This window comes from Rhodotorula paludigena (genome assembly GCF_050403205.1).
Source record: "Rhodotorula paludigena JCM10292 DNA, Rt_paludigena_JCM10292v1_ctg21, whole genome shotgun sequence".
In the NCBI taxonomy this organism is placed as follows: Eukaryota; Fungi; Basidiomycota; class Microbotryomycetes; order Sporidiobolales; family Sporidiobolaceae; genus Rhodotorula; species Rhodotorula paludigena.
Window position 1 is genome coordinate 134,909 of NW_027481437.1, and position 18,605 is coordinate 153,513.

At 65.5% G+C, this 18,605-nt stretch overlaps 6 protein-coding genes across 6 annotated transcripts; 3 read left to right on the plus strand and 3 right to left on the minus strand.

The window, feature by feature from the left end:
- Positions 1 to 206: 206 nt before the first annotated feature.
- KRE28 (Kre28p) lies at positions 207 to 539 on the plus strand (the record flags this gene model as incomplete). The annotated part of the gene is made up of 1 exon (XM_076649111.1): positions 207 to 539. One exon carries the CDS (start codon positions 207 to 209, stop codon positions 537 to 539), a length of 333 nt encoding a protein of 110 aa, XP_076505335.1.
- Positions 540 to 805: 266 nt separating this feature from the next.
- JCM10292_003563 (uncharacterized protein) lies at positions 806 to 3,308 on the minus strand (the record flags this gene model as incomplete). The annotated part of the gene is made up of 3 exons (XM_076649112.1): positions 806 to 846; positions 924 to 2,234; positions 2,303 to 3,308. 3 exons carry the CDS (start codon positions 3,306 to 3,308, stop codon positions 806 to 808), a joined length of 2,358 nt encoding a protein of 785 aa, XP_076505336.1.
- Positions 3,309 to 5,132: 1,824 nt separating this feature from the next.
- PDH1 (putative 2-methylcitrate dehydratase) lies at positions 5,133 to 7,476 on the plus strand (the record flags this gene model as incomplete). The annotated part of the gene is made up of 11 exons (XM_076649113.1): positions 5,133 to 5,174; positions 5,249 to 5,308; positions 5,434 to 5,612; positions 5,697 to 5,747; positions 5,819 to 5,847; positions 5,907 to 5,926; positions 6,034 to 6,515; positions 6,630 to 6,676; positions 6,744 to 7,015; positions 7,093 to 7,319; positions 7,395 to 7,476. The coding sequence occupies 11 exons, from the start codon at positions 5,133 to 5,135 to the stop codon at positions 7,474 to 7,476; spliced, it is 1,491 nt and encodes a 496-aa protein (XP_076505337.1).
- Positions 7,477 to 7,926: 450 nt separating this feature from the next.
- Positions 7,927 to 10,685, minus strand: JCM10292_003565 (uncharacterized protein; the record flags this gene model as incomplete). The annotated part of the gene is made up of 2 exons (XM_076649114.1): positions 7,927 to 8,936; positions 8,996 to 10,685. The coding sequence occupies 2 exons, from the start codon at positions 10,683 to 10,685 to the stop codon at positions 7,927 to 7,929; spliced, it is 2,700 nt and encodes an 899-aa protein (XP_076505338.1).
- A 378-nt stretch (positions 10,686 to 11,063) lies between these two features.
- Positions 11,064 to 13,131, plus strand: JCM10292_003566 (uncharacterized protein; the record flags this gene model as incomplete). Its single annotated transcript, XM_076649115.1, has 8 exons — positions 11,064 to 11,066; positions 11,133 to 11,447; positions 11,500 to 11,575; positions 11,631 to 11,788; positions 11,855 to 12,629; positions 12,690 to 12,776; positions 12,823 to 13,040; positions 13,120 to 13,131. The coding sequence occupies 8 exons, from the start codon at positions 11,064 to 11,066 to the stop codon at positions 13,129 to 13,131; spliced, it is 1,644 nt and encodes a 547-aa protein (XP_076505339.1).
- Positions 13,132 to 13,184: 53 nt separating this feature from the next.
- On the minus strand, positions 13,185 to 18,328 carry JCM10292_003567 (uncharacterized protein; the record flags this gene model as incomplete). Its single annotated transcript, XM_076649116.1, has 11 exons — positions 13,185 to 13,421; positions 13,479 to 13,531; positions 13,605 to 13,840; positions 13,902 to 13,994; positions 14,057 to 14,213; positions 14,272 to 14,418; positions 14,474 to 15,335; positions 15,407 to 15,676; positions 15,745 to 16,047; positions 16,137 to 18,253; positions 18,316 to 18,328. 11 exons carry the CDS (start codon positions 18,326 to 18,328, stop codon positions 13,185 to 13,187), a joined length of 4,488 nt encoding a protein of 1,495 aa, XP_076505340.1.
- Positions 18,329 to 18,605: the final 277 nt, after the last annotated feature.

An 18,605-nucleotide genomic window follows, 5' to 3' on the forward strand; every position in this document is an offset into this window, starting at 1 on the left:
TACGACGCGCACAGACTCAGTTTCTCTTCCTTCTCTGCCTTTGCCCATGGCCCATTCTAGGGCATTGTCGCTCAGAGAGCAGAGTACTGTGCGGCATGAGCGGCTGCTGCGCGACATCCTTCTGTCTCGAGCACTCGCACGCTTGCCTTCGCACTTGCATCCAGATGCGCGTGCCAGTGCGTTGCATAGTCTCGGGGCTCTCAGACATGCTGACTATTGCAGTCCTGCCAGTCTACTCGTCGCCAAAGGCTGTGCTCAGTGCCAGTGCTTTCGACAAGCTGCAAGTGCAGCTCGACAAGACGCTGATGGAGAACAAGTACCTCAAGCTGCTTCTCGTCGAGAAGGAGCGCCTTGTTCAGGCTAAGGACGAGGAGCTGAGGCGGCTGATCGAGAGGCGTAAAGACCTCGAGAACGAGCGCAAGGACGAGCGCGAGCACCTGCTTGACGAGCGCAAGGCCTGGCTCGACGAGCGCAAGGACTTGCTCGACGAGCGCCAGCAGCTCCTCAACTACATCCTCGCAGTCAGTAAGCCTGATTAGGTGCGGATCCAGGCTTGGACACGAACGGGAGACGCGGCTGACACACCGACTTCGAACAGCAAAGTCCCTCAAGCTCGTCGCCTTTTTCTCGCCCACTTCGCCTGACTTCCTAGCTGTATACACTGCCGTACCTGCCCTTCCTGTTGTCAATTCTCCTTGCCGTTCTGACAGCACCAGCAAGGAGAGAGACAAGCCGTAACATACAGCGAGAAGATGCGGTGCGCGGTACAGAGAAGAAAGTGTGCAGTTCTACAAGGATCGGGTGCTCAGAACGCCGGCGGGTTCTCGACGCCGCCGCGTCCGACCACTATGTGAGCGCAAAGCGGGCGAACGAGTCAGCCAAAGTCGCGACCGCGCGCGGAAAGCGAGTCGAGAGAGGCGCACTGAAGGACGCTTCGATCGGAATCTCGTGGAGCTCGACCTCGCCAAACCCGCTCAGCGCGATGCGCACGCTCGTGATGCCCGCCATGCTCGCCTTGACCTTGTTGCCCGGCCCGCCAAAGATGATCTTTGCGACAAACCGCCGCAGGACGTCGCCGCGCCCGGGGAGGAGGTACAGCGGCGCGTCGACAAACGTCGCAGAGACGAGCGTCGTCGCGTTGTGCGTGCCGTTTGCGGGGATGTGGATCGTCGAGGCGTCCATGGCGGACGACGGGCGCATACGCGCAAAGGCGTTGGCGGGGACGGGCGAGGGAGGGTACTCGGTCGTGTCGTCGTCGTCGCCGATCAGTGCGGCGAGGTCTGTGCCGAATGGTTCCGACGAGAAGGCGAGCTGCCCCTGCGCCGACGTAGCGGCATCAAGGAACTGCGCCTCCTCAGCGCGTTCGAGCAGTCCTCGGCCCGGCAGCTCGCCATCGTAGACGAGCACGTCGGGCCAGATGCTCTGCGCGTCGATTCCGTCCGCAAGCTTCTTCGCCATCTCGGGGAGGACGACCTCGCCCACGACGCGGCCGCTCGCGAGCAAGTCGGCGCCGGTGTCGTCGTCGCCGCCGCCGAGCTTGATGCGCATGTCCTCCATGCGCAAGTTGCGGAACAGCTCGGGCGTCTCGTTCGTGCCCGGGACGCGCACATGCAGCGTCTGGTTCGCGACGAGGTCCGAGACGAAGCGCGGCGGGAGCGGCGCGTCGTGCGATGGGTCCGAGGGGAGGAGCGGCTCGGGGTCGGCGTCGTACCGGATAAAGACGTCGTTGGCGCGCCCGGCGAGGTAGCGCGCGACGAAGCGCGAGAGAGCGCGCGAGAGCGGCGGCTGCTGCGGCGCGCCCGTCTTCGTCGAGTGCGCGCTCGACAGAGGCCCGCCGGGCGGCGGCGGGATCGGCGTCGAAGGCGTCAAGTTGCCCGCCGGGACGAGATGACCCGTGACGTCGAGCTGCGCCGTTTCGAGGTCGTGCGGGAACGCAAAGGGCGCGGTCGACACCTTTGCGAGCATGATCTCGGTCGGGTCGTGCGCGGATGCACCCTCGGGCAAGGGCGGGAGAGCAAGGTGGATCGAGACAGGTAGGCGGAACGGCATGCCCCATGCGAAAGCGGGCAGACGGCCCGAGCGGATCGCATCGGCGAGCGGGTTCTGCACGAGCGCCGAGGCGGCAAAGGCGATAACGGTCTCGTTCAAGTGCGCCGGTGACGGCGTCTCGTAGACGTCGACCGACGTGACGTTTGCGAGCTTGGAAGGGTCGCTCGTGTCCGGCACGTTGGGCACTGCGTGAACAGAGCGTCAGCCGGATGGCGCCGAGATACACGCGGAACGCCGGGAAGAGCAGACTCACGCTTGCCGTCGACGATGCGCTCGAGCCCCGTCACCCTAGTCGCCTGCATACGCCTCAGGACCCAGCCAAACACGCCTCGCGTGCCCGTCTCGCCAACCTGCGCGACCACGTCGCGCACGTCGGCCCTCACGCGGTAGCTCTTTGCCTCCCACGCGGCCTTGCCAAAGTCGACGAGGTCATGCGGCGCCGGGAAGCGGAGCGGGACGTGCAGCGTGAAGGAGTGCATGGTGAGGAGGGGCTCGCGCTTGCTCGGGTACGAGAGCGGTAGGCGGAGCGTGTCGAGCGAGTCGACGACGACGAGCGGGTCCGTCTGCGCCGTGCTGCCTGCGCTCGCGTCGAAGAGGGCGACCTGGCCGACGTCGACCGAGACGGAGCGCACCTTGCGCACGCCCCAGCGGGCGATGCGCCCCTCCTGGCGGCGGAACCAGCTCTTGCTGTCGTCCTTGTCCTCCCAGTCGAGCGCCTTGCGCACGTCGATCCCGGCCATGCCGTCGAGCTCGACGACGAGGCCGTCGCCGGCAGTGTTGGCCGCGACGCGCACGGCCGAGGGCCCGGCCCAGACGAGGCCGCGCTGGGCCATGGCTTCGGCATCGCCGTGGCGGGCCTGCTCCGAGAGGAGGTGGCCGACCCAGAGGTGCACGGCGGCGAGGGCGACGAGGAGCGCGACGAAGACAATGCTGAAGACGAGGCACAAGACCGAACCGAACGACCAGCGCTTGCGCGCGGCGAGAGACGGGTGCGGCGCGGCGACGAAGCGCACGGCGTCGTCGTCTTCGGAAGAGTTGGGCGGGAAGGGCTCGCCGTCGTCGTCCGAGTCGTCGCGCACGAGCGGACCCCGGCCGTGGCGGAGGCGGGTCGGCTTGCGGGCGGGCGACGAGGTGGCGGCGGGTGGGTCGGACGAGGCGGCGAGGAGCGGGGCCGTCTCGAGGTCGTTGGAGCGGTCAAAGGCGTCGGTGGTGGCCGTGCGCGGGCTGCTGCCCTTGTCGGGCGCGGTCTCGCCCGCCATGGCTGTGCTTGCGGTGCGGGTCCGAGTGGGGGCGGACCAGGTGCGTCACCGAGAGGAGAGCGAGCAGGGGGAGCGGGAGGGTGTAGCGGGGTGTGCGGACAGAAGTGACTGCCGTCTACAGTCAGTCCAGAGGCTTGTCGCGTTCACTGCGGATGTCAAGAGGTGGAGCGACTCTGCGACTTGGCCGCCGCTCTCGATCGTTGGCACGCTCCTTCTTGCTCCCCGTCTCGACCTCGTGCTTGCAGTGGATTGCCAGCTGGCACTTGCAGGCTGTTCAGGTCCTTGCTGCTCATCGCTGCCCAGGCTTCGCTTCCAGCCCCGTCCCGCCCGGGTCTCCTTGCCCTCGTCTGTTCCGTCAGCTTCATCTCTTGTCCCGTCACGTGCTCCTCTCCTTCCCGCGAGCACTCGCAAACCCGCTTGTTCCTTCCGCATGGCCGAGGACACTCCCTCGCAGCTAGACCTGCTCATCGAGCGAGTCTCGCGCCTCGAGACCACAGTCGGCACCCTCTCTTCGTCTGTAGCGCATCTCGAGACAGAGATTGGCGCGCTGCGTACTGAGCTTGCACGGCGAGAGGACTGGACGTGCGATGGCCTGCTTCGTCGCACGCTCTTCGAGGGCAGCGTCCTCTTTGCGCTTCGCGAGGGTGAGTGCCACAGACCTCCCAAGCGCGGATTCTACGGCTTGTGCTGACTCTAGCGCACCTCTGGAAATAACAGTGGGGTGGCACCTACTCCAAAGGCTCAGCAACACTGGAACCGCTCCATCAAGGTACGCTTTGTCAAGTTGCGCCCTGTAGCGGCCCTCGATGATTCCGCTTTACATTCTTGTGCGTGCCCTCTCTGGCCCCCAAAGCCTCCCATCAGCGGTCCTATCTAAGCCTCTGCACTAGTCCGCAGCTTCCGTCGTGCTCTCAGATCCACCGCAGCCTCGTCTGCTCCACAAGGAAAGGCAGACGGCGCAAAGCGCGACGCGCTTGTGCCGTTGCAAGAGGTTGCACAGTTCCCACGGAAGTGTCAGCCCGAGCTCTACTCAGCGCTCAGGTTCTTCGACACCAAGGAGGAAGCTGATCGGTCTATCCAGGAGCGGCACCATCCGGGGGACAATCGCGAATACGTCCCGCGCTTTGCGTTTCATCACTTCGTTGTCCAGCGCATGTTAGACGCCGGCGGGCCCGGCTGGACTCAGGCGAGAGGCGACAAAGTATGGCGCACGCTCGTCGCGCACTGGCGGCACCTCCACTGGTATCCACAGTCTTCCCCTTACGATCTCCTGAGAATTCACCTTGCAGAAACCTCATTCGAGCCTCGTGGGCTACCTGAGGGTCGGGCCAAACCTGCTGCTGCACCCGGACTGCCGAGGGCACGGCGGAACCAGCGAAGGAGAGGGGAGTTTCGGAGGAGGGAGGAGGCTCTGCCGCCTTACGGCGCGGGTCCGAGTAGTCAGCACTCGTCGTCGTAATTCTGTGCTCTGTATGCGTACCTTCTCTCGTGCAATGCTTTCGTGCCCTCGTTGTAGGTGGACGAGCACTCGCTCGCGACAGGGGGCGCCCCGGCAGGTTGGCGCCCGTCGGGCCGGCAACCCGTCGACTTCGCCTCGCCGCCTCGTCCTGCTCCCGTTCCTCGCTCAGAGAGACTCGAGCTCTGTACCCTGCCCGTAGCTCGCCGAGGGACATGCTCACCCGCTGCACTCGCTCGCTCGCCTCGCCTGCCGCGTCGTCCCCGCTCCGCTCCTTCTCGTCGCTCCGCTCGGCTAGCCGCCCCTCTCCTCGCGCCGCCCTCGCGCCCGCCCGCCCCTTGCCCCGCCCGTCGCCCTTCGTTGCAGCCATGGGAGCCACCCGTCCGTCGAGCGGAATGGGCGAGTCGACCGTGCGCTCCTCCCTTGCCCACCTCCCCCACACGCACCATTGACACGCGAATCCGCGCTACCTCCCCGTCCGCAGGTCCGCCCGCCCGCAGACAAGGTCATGCAGGACATTGCCGACTATGTGCACAACTACGAGGTGCGCTCCACCCGCACTCGCGCTTTCGTGCGAAGCAAACTCGATTCCCGCGCGCAACGCCAAGTCGAGCCCGCGCCGCATTCCACTCTGCCGTACTGACCCCACCCTTCACTCCGCACGGACAGGTCAAGTCGGACGTCGCGTACTCTACCGCGCGCCTCTGCCTCATCGACACGATCGGGTGCGGCCTCGAGGGCCTGCGCGTGTCGGACGAGTGCCGCGCCCTCATGGAGCCCATCGTCCCCGGCACGACCGTGCCCAACGGCACCAAAGTGCCCGGGACGCCGTTCCAGATGGACCCGGTGTGAGTTGCGCGCGCGGCATTCGCACTTTGAGAGCGCGGCAGAGGAAGGAACGAGACTGACGAGCGTCTTCCGCGTGGATACAGTCGCGGCGCGTTCGCGATCGGGACCCAGATCCGCTGGCTTGACTTTAACGAGTGCGTTTCAGTTTCGCATGCTCGGACACGCGTGAGGTGGGATGTCCTGACTTTCTGCCCTCAACGCGCAGCTGTACGATCCTTCTCGTCACACTTTCAAGTGGTTGGATCCTGTCTTGATGCTGGACTGACTCTGTGTACTCGGCTTACTTTCACCAGGCTTCCTTGCGGCAGAGTGGGTGCGTCGCCTCTCTGCTGCCTGCTCGAGCCTGCATTTTTGCATCGCAACAAGCTGACGCGAGACGGAACTATTCCGCTTGCCGATACCCGCTATTCCTCCACCCAGGGTCACCCCTCCGACAACCTCGGTGCGATCCTCGCCGTCGCCGACTACCTCTCGCGCACGGGCGAGCCGCTCAAGATGCGCGACGTCCTCACGGCCATGATCAAGGCGCACGAGATCCAGGGCTGCATGGCGCTCGAGAACTCGTTCAACCGCGTCGGGCTCGACCACGTCATCCTCGTCAAGCTCGCGTCGGCGGCCGTCGTCTCGCAGCTGCTCGGCCTCTCGCGGGACCAGACGGTCGACGTCATCTCGCAGGTCTTTGTCGACGGGCAGAGCCTGCGCACGTTCCGCCACGCGCCCAACACGGGCTCGCGCAAGAGCTGGAGCGCCGGCGACGCGTGCATGCGCGCCGTCCACCTCGCGCTCCAGGTCAAGCGCGGCCAGATGGGCATCCCGACCGTCCTCACCGCAAAGACGTGGGGCTTCTACGACGTCCTGTTCAAGGGCAAGGAGTTCCAGTTCCAGCGCCCGTACGGTTCCTAGTGCGTCCGGCGTTGCTCCCTTTTGGTGGCTCCTGCTGTAGCCGCCATCGCACAGTCGGCTCCCTGGCTCTCTCAGGGAATGCGGTACTGACCGCGAGTCTTCTCCACGATCAGCATCATGGAGAACGTCCTCTTCAAGATCTCGTTCCCCGCCGAGTTCCGTGCGTCGCACCTCCCGCTGATCTCCCTCTTCGACGAGCCGTATTCTGACTCTCTTTCGCTGCACAGACGCCCAGACTGCTGCCGAGGCAGCTCACATCCTGCACAAGCAGCTCGCCGACATGGGCAAGTCGTCGGACGACATCAAGCACGTCAAGATCCGCACGCAGGAGGCCGCGATCCGCATCATCGACAAGTCGGGCCCGCTGCACAACTTTGCCGACCGCGACCACACGATCCAGTACATGGTCGCCGTCCCGCTCATCTTTGGCCGCTTGACCACCGAGGACTACTCGGACGCTGTCGCCGCTGACCCGCGCATCGACGCCCTCCGCGAGAAGGTGCGTTCCGCCTTTACTGCTCACCGCTCCGGGAAACGTCCGAGCATCCCTGACTTTCGTCCTTTCGCGCATCGCAGATTCAATGCGTCGAGGACCCGACCTTCACGGCCGACTACCACGACCCGAACAAGCGCTTCATCTCGAACGCGCTCACCGTCACGCTCAACGACGGCACTGTCCTCCCCGAGGTGCACATCGACACGCCCGTCGGGCACAAGCGCCGCCGCGAGGAGGGCACGCCGCTCCTCAACGCCAAGTTTGAGCGCCACATCCGCCCGCACTTTGAGGGCGCCCACGTCGACAAGTGCGTCTTCCTCACTCCCCTCTCTCTGAACTCGAACGAGCTTCTTGCTCACGCGTCGCTCGTGCACTCGTGCAGGATCCTCTCGCTCGTCGGCGACCAGTCGACGCTCGAGCAGATGGACGTCAAGGACTTTACGGATCTCTTTGTTTCGAAGTAGAACCAGGGCCGACCCAAATCACGCTCGTTCGTCTGGAATAGAACGAGAAGTCGTGCACCCTTCCCGCGCTTGCGGCTCGGACGAGACGCGAGACGACGGCGCGAGGGTCGAAAGCGAAGCTGCGGCCACGACCTATGCCTCGTTGCTGCTTTGTTGCCGCAGATTTTTTTTTTTTTGTATCGGAAGTGCATTGCGTCTGGCTCGGTTCAACAACCGCTAATGGCTACGCACACTCGTGCCCTAATGGCGTAGACAAAAGACAGGGGTGGCTCACTCCAAAGGGAGGTACGCCTGAATCCTGCGTGCCAGAGTATACAGCAGGGAGATTCACGGGGGCACGAGGAGCATGACAAAGGAACGGAGTATAGGACAAGGAAAGAAGAGACCACGAGGGAGAAGAGTAGCCGTCCCAGGGGAGAACCTCGAGTCGAGGGCCGTGCGAGCGAGCCTTCAGGAGAGGCGATCCGCGACGGCAAGGAGCGCACGATCTGCCAGTTCAGCGTTGCTTGGAGATGAGGATGTTGGGTTGAGCGGGCGGATGCGTGCCCAGCGCACGTCGACCAGCGATTGGAGCGCGATGGCGACGATGGCGCGGAAGGCCAGGTGCGACTCGCGCGGTGCAAGGGCGTGCAGGGTGGGCAGGCCGAGCAGGATCTCGTCGCTCGCCATAGTGGTTGCCGTGAAGGCAGGCGAGACGGCGGTGGCGAGCAAGGTTGTGAGCGTGATCCAGAAGTTGCGCGAGTACTGGCAGGCGAAGATGGCGTGCGCGAGAGTGTCCGAGGCGCCGCAGAAGAGGCACTCGTCGCCAACCGCGAGTTGCTGTTTATGAAGGCGGCGGCGGGTACGAAGGGCGCCATGGAGAATGAGCCAGTGGGTGTGCGCCTCGAGTGCCGTTGCCGGCGGGAGCGCGACCCATTGCCACGCCTTTTTGACCGCGGTTGAAGGAAGTGACGGCGGGAGGAGCGAGGCCAGGCGGGTGCTGATGGGCGCCGTAGGGCGGAGCGCGACGAGAGCGCGGCGGGCGGTCGCAGCGGAGAAGGTCGGCGGGAGGCCCAGGAAAGAGAGGGAGCCCTGGGGAGGCTGGGAGGGAAAGGGAAGGGACACAACAGCAGCAGAAGCAGGCAGAAGGGCAAATAAAGCAGGATGTAGCAAAGTATGAGCGAGCCAGACGTGACGAGCTGCCCGAAGGCCGGAGACGGAGTGAGGAGAAGGGAGTGAAAGGGGCAGCGAGTACAGACCCGCAGGACGGCCTGCGCCCGGGTGGTACTGCCAGTACAAGTGCGCCAGCGCTTTGATTGGGCGGAGGATGGGCGCAGGGCAGAAGAGAGAGGGTGGCAGCGCGAGGAGCGCCGCCGGCGAGAGGCGGGAGAGGAGCGGGATAGGCGGGTGGGCGGCCGCAGCGGCGGCAATCGAAGTCCATAGCGAGCCCTCAGAGCCGCTCGTGCGCGGCGCGCGCGTGCCTGGGCGGAGAAGCGCGAGCGGCGAGGTGACGAGGGCAGCGGGGGCGGTGTTGCTCGACGGGAAGGCGCGGAGGAGGAAGACGTCGCAAGGTCGCGCCACAGGACGTCGTCACCGCTGATGAATGCGCTCAGGAACGCGAGCGAGTTGGCGGTATCGAAGTCGGCGGGTGAGAGCAGACCGAGTCCGCCTCGCCGAGGCGGGAGGAAGAGGGTTGCCTTCGCGACAGGGTGGCCGCCGGAACCGCCCCAGACGTAGTTGATGAGTGCCGAGGTGAGCGCATCAAGGAACCACGACGGGGCGGGCCAGAAGGACAGGAGGTGCAGCGAAAGCGCGAGGATGTGCGCATTCGCATACAGCGCTCGAGTCCGCGGCGAGGAGAAGGCCTTCTGCGCGAGGCCGATCCGACGCCGGATGCGGGCAAGAAGCGCGTGGTAGAATGCGTCCGGCGGTCTCGGGGAGATAGGGAAGCCCGCCCAGGTTGCGAACCCTTCGGTGCGCCAGGCCACGAGCGGCGCGAAAGGATCAGCAGCGCATGCCGGCCCAAGCTGGACGCCCTCGGTCTTGGACGTATTCAGCCTGCCGTTCGTCGCCAGCGACCACTCGTCAGCGAGCGAGTTAAGACGCGGAAGCGCGGACTTGAGTTCCTCGACGACGACCGAGGCATCGTCGGCAAAGGCGACCGACGTGACAATGCTAGCGCGGCTACTCGAGAGGGGTATATACAACTGAAGCGCAATCTGGCGCAAGACTAGGGCGTCGAGGAAGGGTTGAAACGAGATGAGCCAGGTTGCGCACGAGAGTGGATCGCCCTGCGGTAGGCCGGTACGTAGCGGTACGCCCGGCGAAAGGAAGCCATTGATGTTATAGCGCGCGTGCAGGCGCCTTGCGTCATAGAGTGCACGAAGGAGCGAACAGAAGCGAGGCGGAGCGCCAAAAGCCTCGTACGCCTCGAACACCCAGTCGTGGTCGACGCGATCGTACGCCTTCTCCATGTCGAGCGAGAGGAGGGCCGCGCGCGGGAAGTCCTGCGGGCGGGCGCTGACTTCTTCAAGCAGAAGCTGAAGGTGCCGCGCCGCGTCGGCGCTGCGACGACTCGGGACGAAACCAACCTGAGATGGCGGGATGGCCAGCGGGAGTAGGCCGTTGATGCGCCTGACAAGGATGCGCGCAAGAAGGCGGTAGTCGGCCGAACGAAGCGCGATGGGACGGTACGAGGTGAGAGCAGCTGCATCCGCGCCCGGTTTGCGCTTGAGCAGGAGGCGCACATGCGCCACGCTCTGCGATGGCGGCAAGGACCCCGATAGCCAAATGTTGTTAAAGAGGGCAGCCAGAGCCGGCGCCAAAACGTCCATCTGCGACTTGTAGAACTCGTACGGCAGCCCGTCAGGCCCTGGGCTCGACGACGACGGCGCAGTGCGAATGGCGACGCGGACCTCGTCGGCAGTAAATGGATCGTCAAGATGCGCTGCGGCGCCGCTTGTCCAGCGACGACCAAGGCGCGGGTCGGACGCCGGCGAAGAAGCCCGTATGTGTTCAAGCAGGGCTGCTCGAACTCCCGAGACTGAGGCACGTGGCCGCTCGTCAAGCGAGAAGATGCTCCGAAAGTGCGCATCAGCGGCGGCCAGCGCCTGGGCGATGTCGACCGTGTGCGACGCGTCAGCGAGACGGACAGAGCGGAAGGTGGTCGCCTCCAGGCGTCTGCGGTGGCGCTGCTCAAGCGCGGCTAGCTCTGCGGGCACGCCACCCATGAGTGGTATGTGTGCGCGGAGCGAGGCGGTCTGCCGATGCTCGAGCGCTAGCTTGCGCAGTGTATCGGTGGCGTGCTGCCAACGCGGAAAGTCGGTTGGCGAGACAGCACCTGCCGTCTCGACATAAAAAGGGCGGCCGCCTGACAGACTGAAGTGCTGGCGTCACGCGGAAACTCCGCCAAGGAGCTCGTGCGATTTCGAGCGCGTCGCGACGTTACACCGCTTCCGCTTCTTCTCCACTTCTCCCCGATCGTCTCGCTGGCTTCTTTCTGGCCGCACCTCACGGGCACGCTCATCACTCGGCTCGATCGGTCTTCTCTGCCCGTCCACCGCTGGCTCAGTGCTCCACCGCTCTTCCCGCTGCCCTCATCGCTCAACATGGTGCGCTCCTGTTCGGCCCTAGCCCCAGACCACCGAGACGCACGCTGACCTCTACTGCGGACGCAGAGTGAACCTCTTTCGCATCCTTCCATTCTGCGACTCGTCGAGAGCGTCAGCGGACCCCAGTTCGCGCAGATCAGTCAGGCTCTCGGCTTCGACAAACCCGTCGGCGAAGAGAGTCGGTTCTCCAAGGAGAGCGCGGACCGCGACTACAAGCCGAGAAAACCTCGGTCAGGCCCGTACTGGCAGCACCCGCAGCAGATTCCTGCGGGCAGCACTGCTTTGCTCGAGGACGAAGGCGCCTTCTTTGGCGAACAATGCTGGCGGAATGAACGCTGCCACATCATCGATCATAAGGGCGGCTTCGACTTCAACCGAAAGGTGCGCCCAAGCACTGCAAGCCAATCGAAGGGAGCTGATTGCGGCAACACAGATGAACTTTCTCCGCAGGACTGGCCTCTTCCGCGACGAGGTCTTCCGGCTCAACGAGGCGCAGAACTTGATCATGCGTGCGTGTCTGTCGTGCTACAAGACCGGAGTCTGCTGATTTCCAGGCTGTTGCAGTCTCCCATTCCTACCACGCCCAATTCGACAAAGCACAAGCCTTTGCCCTGGGGCTCTCTGTCCGCGACGCCGCGGAGTTCCAGCGAATCGTCAAGAACGCCGACGCAGATCGTGGAAGCACTGGTCTCAAACCAGAAGCTGATCGTGAACCTTTCAGCGTGCGTGCTTGCCCGCAACACCTGATCACACCTTTCCTGATTGACGCTAATGAGGCGTCTTTGCAGTCAACCTGGATCACACATCTCAACAAGCACGGCGGGCCGGCTTTCTCTGTTGTCATCCTTCAACCAGAGCGTTTTGGCTTCAAGTACAAGTCCACATGCGGCCATTTCCTCGACACGTTAACTGTGCCAGTCACCGTCTACAAGGCCGGAACCGACGGACGCTTGCACAGTGGCGGTTCTACGCGACCGCCTACCATTGTCAAGAAGCTGCGCAAACAGAAAAACCTCTACCCGCCAGCCGTCGTGACTCGCTTCGTCGCGCCGCTCATTCACTTCGGCATTCAGCGGGCGCTCGAGTCGTTTGTCGAGCTGCAGGATGTCATCATGGCCAACCTCAACCTGTACTACCTTGTCTGGACCGACCCGCTGCATGTACACACGCGCTCGGATGACGACGACGACGACGACAACGACACGCGCGACGCCGTGGCGCAGCTCGAAAGCTTCCGCATTGACTCACCACCACCCGCTCATGCCGCATCTCCGTCCACCTCTCCCTCATCTCCACCTCCGTCCTCGCACGCCTCGGCGCCCCGCCCAACTACTCCAACGAGTCAGCCTCCGGCAGACGTCGACTCGACGCCGCGGTCCGCTCGCTCTGCGCCTTCTGCAACACGTTCATCGCAGACGAACGCCGCTTTGGGACGTACCAGCGGGCAGAGCCGGATGCCCCAGGAGCACGCTGCCAGCACGAGTGGGTCGGGCGGCGAGTCAGGCAGCGAGGAGTCGCGTGCTGGTTCACAGAAAGGCTCGACGGAACTCCACAACAATCTTCGTGCGTGCAGCCCCTCGACTTCCTTTTGGAAGAAGTTGTCCTCACCGCTTGCTTCCGTAGTTGTCCGCCTTGCTTTCGACAAGCGAGTCGACTTGGGCTACCGCATCATGCTCATAAACCGCTTCCTCGGGCTCGGCAAGTCTAGCGGTCTGCCTCTCCGCGCTCAGCTCGTGTTGACCGCTTCTGCACACAGCATCCCCCGACCCAGTGTTCGCACTGCCCAAGTTCTCCACTCCGGAGGAGGAGGAGTTGCCCGCACACCTCCTCTCCGACACGCCGCTTCCGCCACACCTTCTCCCGCATGGCCCGACCATCCTGCTCCCGGCCACTCAGCCGCGCCACATCTCCCTGCACCGCACGCCCTCAATATTCGACGACTCGACCTTCTTTGACTCCTCACCGCCCGTATCGGTCCTCGAGAGATCTCCTGAGCAGCTGCAATCTCAAGCAGACCCTTTGCCGTACAGACAACGCGTTACACAGCTAACAGAGCCATGGATAGTTCGTAACGACAACATGGGGAGGAATGCGATAAAGTGTCTGTGCGGAAGGCCATCAGGCGATGACGACCACCTCGTAAAGGACGTGATACATCCCCTGCCGCATCGAGAGGTGCAGCCTGCGCTCGGGCGGGCCGGCAAGGTCCTCGGCTCCGACACCTCCGCCCGTGCTGTGCGAAGAAGGGCGGCGCATGCGGAGATCGAAGGTCGAGGATGACGACGAAGCAGGGGAGGTCGGGATGGCGGTGCCGTCGTACGTGAGCGAGATGTGCGAGCCGGTGATCACTTGCGACTGCAGAGGCGAGCGAGTGAGCGGGTTGCGTTGCCCACGCTGCAGGACACCACGTACGAGGCGACCGTTGAAGGCGTTGCGGATCTCGATAATGTTGGGAGAGATGGCGACTGTGCGGCGTTCGGAGCGTCAGCATGCTTCCGACGTTGCCGAGAGCGAACGCAGCGAAAACGCGAGACGCACAGACATAGGGAGCACAGTACGCGATCGTCTCAGGCTTCGACTCCCACTCGATGAACGGCCCCTCAATGGGCTCGCCGTGTCGTCCGACGTGAATAGCAAACTCGGAGTAGGCGAGGAGGAACTTGCTGTCGCCGATGCGGAACATGCCCATCGTGCTCGCGTCTTCGCACCGCTTGGCGAGTACGTACAGCGCGCGGTCGTTGCGCACCGAGGGGAAGTCGGGCACGGTCATTGTGCTGCGGATTTGATTGTACGGGTCAGGCGAGTGCCTTTGCGCGAACAGACAAATGCACGTACCGCATCGACTCGAGGTCCATAATCTCGACGCCGCGCGAGCCGATCAGCGCGAGCTTGCTGCGCTGGAAGTGAAGCCCGGTGACGAGGGACGGCCTGCGAGGGATGCGGACGTGAGCGTTGACACAGGCACCGCCGCATGGAGAGGCTCAACGCACATGAAGAACTCCTTGTATGTGCGGAACCATTCGGGCCTGCCGCCGCCGAGGCCGAGGAAGCGGTGACCAGCACCGCCTCCTGTGCGAGTGCGCTCGGCTTGGCTAACAGGCTCGAGCGCTTTGAACACTGACTCCTTGACACCGCTCTTTTTGGCGTCTGCGCGGCATTCCTCGTCAGCGCAGCCTCGTCGGGACGAGACCAGGAAAAGACGCACAGATGACGAGCGTGCGCGGGTCTGCGTCGCCGATTTTGCCGACCTTGAAGAACGAGACGTCCTTCTGCCCGCTGAGGCGCTGCGGCGCCTTGGACGCCTGATCGAGCTTGCTGCCCGTCTTGCTCGGGATAAGCGCTTCGAGCGCATCTACGTACACGAGAGTCAGCGTCCGGGATCATTCGACGATATGAAGAGGACGCACAGGCGACGAGGACTTTGTTGGCGATGACGAGGAGGAACGAAAACTCTGGCAGGACGGCGCACTGCGTGATGCCCGCGAGGTGCACGACCTGCTGCATCGTGCGCGGCTTGCCCCTCCAACCGATAAAGATGCCCTCGGCGCACCCGGCAATGACGAGCCACAGGCCGTCGGCGGTCCGGAGCGGGGTCGAGCACGTCGGCTTGCTGAAGAGCGTCCCCTGGTGCTGCGGCGCCGAGCCCGCCGCGAGCGAGCCAATCATGCCCGTCGTCGTACCGAACGTCTGGTCCGCGAGCGGGTCGAGGCGCACGACGCGCTGCGCCTCTTGCCGCTGCTGTCGCAGCGAGACGGCCGCCTTGAGCTGCCGCTCCCATTCGGCGCGCGCGGCGGCGCTGTCGACGTACAGGTGCACGAGACCGTCGAAGCGCCCGAGCTGGAAGAACGAGATCGGGTACAGGAGCGAGTCGGCGCCGCTGCCGGGGGAGGCACCGAGTGGTGCGCCGTTGAAGGAGGGCGAGGGGACGAGCGGCGCGCCGCCGTTCGCGCTCGCGCCCGTCGGGCCCGCGCTGCGGTTGCTGCGGAGGTGGAAGCCGCTCGAGCGCGGCAGAGGCGGCTCGCTGAAGCTGTTGGTCTTGAGCTGCACGAGGTCGAGCGGGACGGGGCGCCGCACGAGCTGGTACTTTGCGCGCGACGACGAGGTGTCGCGGTCGCTCGAGCGCGGGGGCTTTGTCAGGATGAGGTAGTTGTCAAAGAGGACGAGGTGTGCGTCTTGCAGCTGGTCGGAGAAACCGCTGCCTTCCGGCCGGCGGTAGACGACGCGATCCGCCTTGAAGAACTTGCGCGACTCGTCCAGGAGTTCGAGGTCCTGCCGCGCCGCAAGTCAGGGTCAGCACGACAGTAGTGGTACAGATGGGGCGGTCAATAACGAAGACTCACGAGCGGTTCGCCGCCCTTCTTGTACAGATCGCGGTTCCATTCCCTGAGCGCAACCTTCTCGGCCGCGAGCCGCATGCGCGCGTTCGTGTCCTCGAGGAGCTGCTTGACAAAGTCGCTTGCCTGCGCGACATACTCGCGGTCGGCGTCGTCGTCGTCGGCCTTTGCGAGGATGTTTTCGAGCAGGAGCGGGTACTTGGCGAAGCGGAGCGTGATGCGCGAGTGAAAGTGCTCGAACGACTGGCGGTTCGCGCCCGGGCGGCGGTGGAAGCTCTGCGGGCGTACGACGACACCTCAGCACGACGTCTGCATCGACGAGACGCGGGGGCGAGCGAGCGCACCTCGATGAGCTCGTTGAAGCGCGGGTTGGCCTCCTGCTCCTCCTTGACCAAGAACCGCGCCATCTCGTACCTGACCGCGTGCGCGTCATACTCGGGCCCGAGGTCGATCAGGTGCGGGAGGAGGACGGCGCCGATCGCGCGCACGACGTACGCCTCGTGCTGCTTTGCGCGCAGCGCGGCGAGCGACGTGCGCAGGCGTGCGAGGAAGGGCGTGAGGTTGGGCAGGATCGAAGAGAGGAAATGCGGGAGGCGCGAGGGGAGGATGATGGGCGGCGAAGCGTTGCGGAGCACGTCGACGAATTCCTGCAGGGAGGGAAGAGGGGCCCTCGACCGACCGATCAGCTCTCTTCTCCCTACCGCGGAAGGAAGCACAGAAGCGAGACGAGACGCACCGTCTCGAGGTACTCGAGGTCGTCGCAAAACTGCTGCTCGCCCTTGATGAGCTCGTACACGAGGTTCTGGTACTCGGTCTGGCGCTTGTCGAGCGACTCGAGCACCGCGCTCGGCACCGACGTCGCCCAGTACTCGCCCTGCTCGCCACTCCCGCTCACGCCCGCCGCCGCCGCCGCCGCCGGTGTCTGCGACAGCGCGCTCGGCACGCGGTGCAGCGCCCCGTCCGCCGCCTCGCCTCGAAGCGCGCTCGGCTCGCGCGCGCGCCGGTTCGGGCACGACGCGGAGTAGCACGCGCCCTGCTTGAACCCGTCCGCAGTGAACTGCGCGCAAAAGGGGCTGTAGCACGGCGTGAGCGCCGTCACGACGCCCGTCGGGACCTCGTCGAGCTCGAACAAGGCCGTTGTTGCTTCTTCGCCGCTGGCGCGCGAGAGCGCGAACAGCTGCGAGTGGAACTCGGCGGCAGCAAGGAATGACGAGGGCTCGTCGTCGTCTTGCAAGAGCGCCGGGTCCCAATCGAGCTCGTAGAACCACAGCGCCTGCTGCAGCTCCCTCGCTACTCTGAGCGCAAGCGCACGGTCCTCCGCACCGTCTTGTTGCCCCCCCGTGCGCGGGAGCACGCGCGCGAGCGTCGACACGGCGTCGCTCCCGGTGAAGCACGCGGGGTGCGAAGTGCCCGTCGCGGGCTTGGTGCGCGCCGAGCGGGGGACGTGGTCGGCCAGGTAGACGGCGAGGTGCGACAGGAGCGCGGGGACGAGCCACTCGGTCGCGCGGTCGCTCCTGCTCGCGGGTCCGGCACCGCCCGAGCCGCCGAGGAGGGCTGCGTGGCCGTGGAGGGAGGACGAGACGGCCGAGGGGGACGAAGGGGGCGCGGCGTCGAGGAACGAGAAGGCGTCGTAGCTGTCTGCGCGGAGGTAGTGGGACGACGACGACGCGTGCAGCGACGTGTTGGGCGAGAGCGTCGCGTAGCTCGGTCGGCGCGAGACGTCGGGCGAAGAGGACGACGACGAGGCGCCGGGGGCAAAGGACGGAGAGTGCGACTGTGACGGCGAGGTGAGCGCGCGAGACCAGGTCGAGTCGATCGAGCGGTTGCGGCCGAGCGCGGCGGGCGGGCCCTCGAGCGGAGGGGACATGAGGATCGTGGGCTGTCGCAGAGGAGGCGGACGCGGAGGCGGCGCTGTGGGAGCAGGCGGCGGAGAAGCCGACGACCGATCGGGCGGAAGCGCAGGCGAGTTGAGCGGCGAAGCGACCTGCACGGACGAGTACTCCGGCTGGTGCTGCTGCTGCTGCTGGCGATTGTACTCTTCTTCGGCAATCGACAGCGCCTCGAGCTGGCTGCGCCAGTCGTACGGCGTCGTGCCCGTTTGCGGCTTGGCAGCGCGCAGATGCTCGAGGCTCTGCTGCCGCTGCGGGAGGTGCCCGCTCCCGTTCATCGCCAAGGACGCGGGCACGCTCGCCGTCGAGGCGGTCGAGGCGAGCGACGCGTGCGCGTGCGAGTGCGACGGCGGGACGAGCGGCGGAGGCGGCGGCGGTCTTCGCTTCGAGGGCCCGGCCGCCGCGCCGCTCGACTGGTCCGAATGGTACGAGTAGATCGAGTAGTGCGAAGACTCGTCTGACGGGCGCGGGACGTGGCGCGCATACTCGGGCTGCGCGGCGGCTGCGGAGCTGTAGGCCGGGTACGCAGGCTGCGCAGACGTCGAGGCGCCTCCCTGCGCGGCGTAGAGCCCCGACTGTCGCACGGGGGACGCCGGCCCGTCTGGAGACGAGGCGCTGAACGAGCCGTACTGTCCGATCCAGCTCGACTCTCGCCATTCGGGTTCTGCAGCCTGCGCGGGCGGGCGCGGGCGGCTTCGCGGCTGCAGGTAGTGCTGCTGCTGTGCAGTGTACGAGCTGGCGTAGGTGTCGTACGCGGGCTGGGCGGGCTCGGGGCGGGTGTGCAGGTGCGACGGGGCTGCGCCGAGGGGAGGTGGGGGTGGAGCGGTCGAGGGCGGTGCGCGCGCGGCCGGGTACGAGGCGTAGTGCGGGCTGTGGGGCTCTCGCTGGGCCGGGTGCGGGTAGGGCTGGGTCGGCTGGCGCTGCGGGTACGCTGGATACGCTGCCGGGACAGGAGTCGCCGACGCTGCGAGCGAGGGCGAGTCTGTCAGTGAGAGTGTGGGCGCTCGCTGGTGGTGGTGGACTCACAGTACGGGTCCATGCTTGACCCTGGAGCACTCGCGCAGGCCAGGCCCTGCGAGCGAGTGCCGGTCGAGGCGAGGCGCGGGGGTTCCTGCGGAAGAAGCGAGAGAAGCGCGAGGGCGAGTGCGAGGTGCGAGCGACTTGAAGCGAGCGAGAGCGGGGCGCATAAGGCACAGAGTCACAGCGAGCACTCCCCGGCGCTCGCACGAGTTGCGCGAGTCGAGGCACAGTCGCCGTTCGTTCGCTCGCTCGCGTCCGACTTGGCGACGACAGCGACGGCGGAGGGCAGCCCTCTC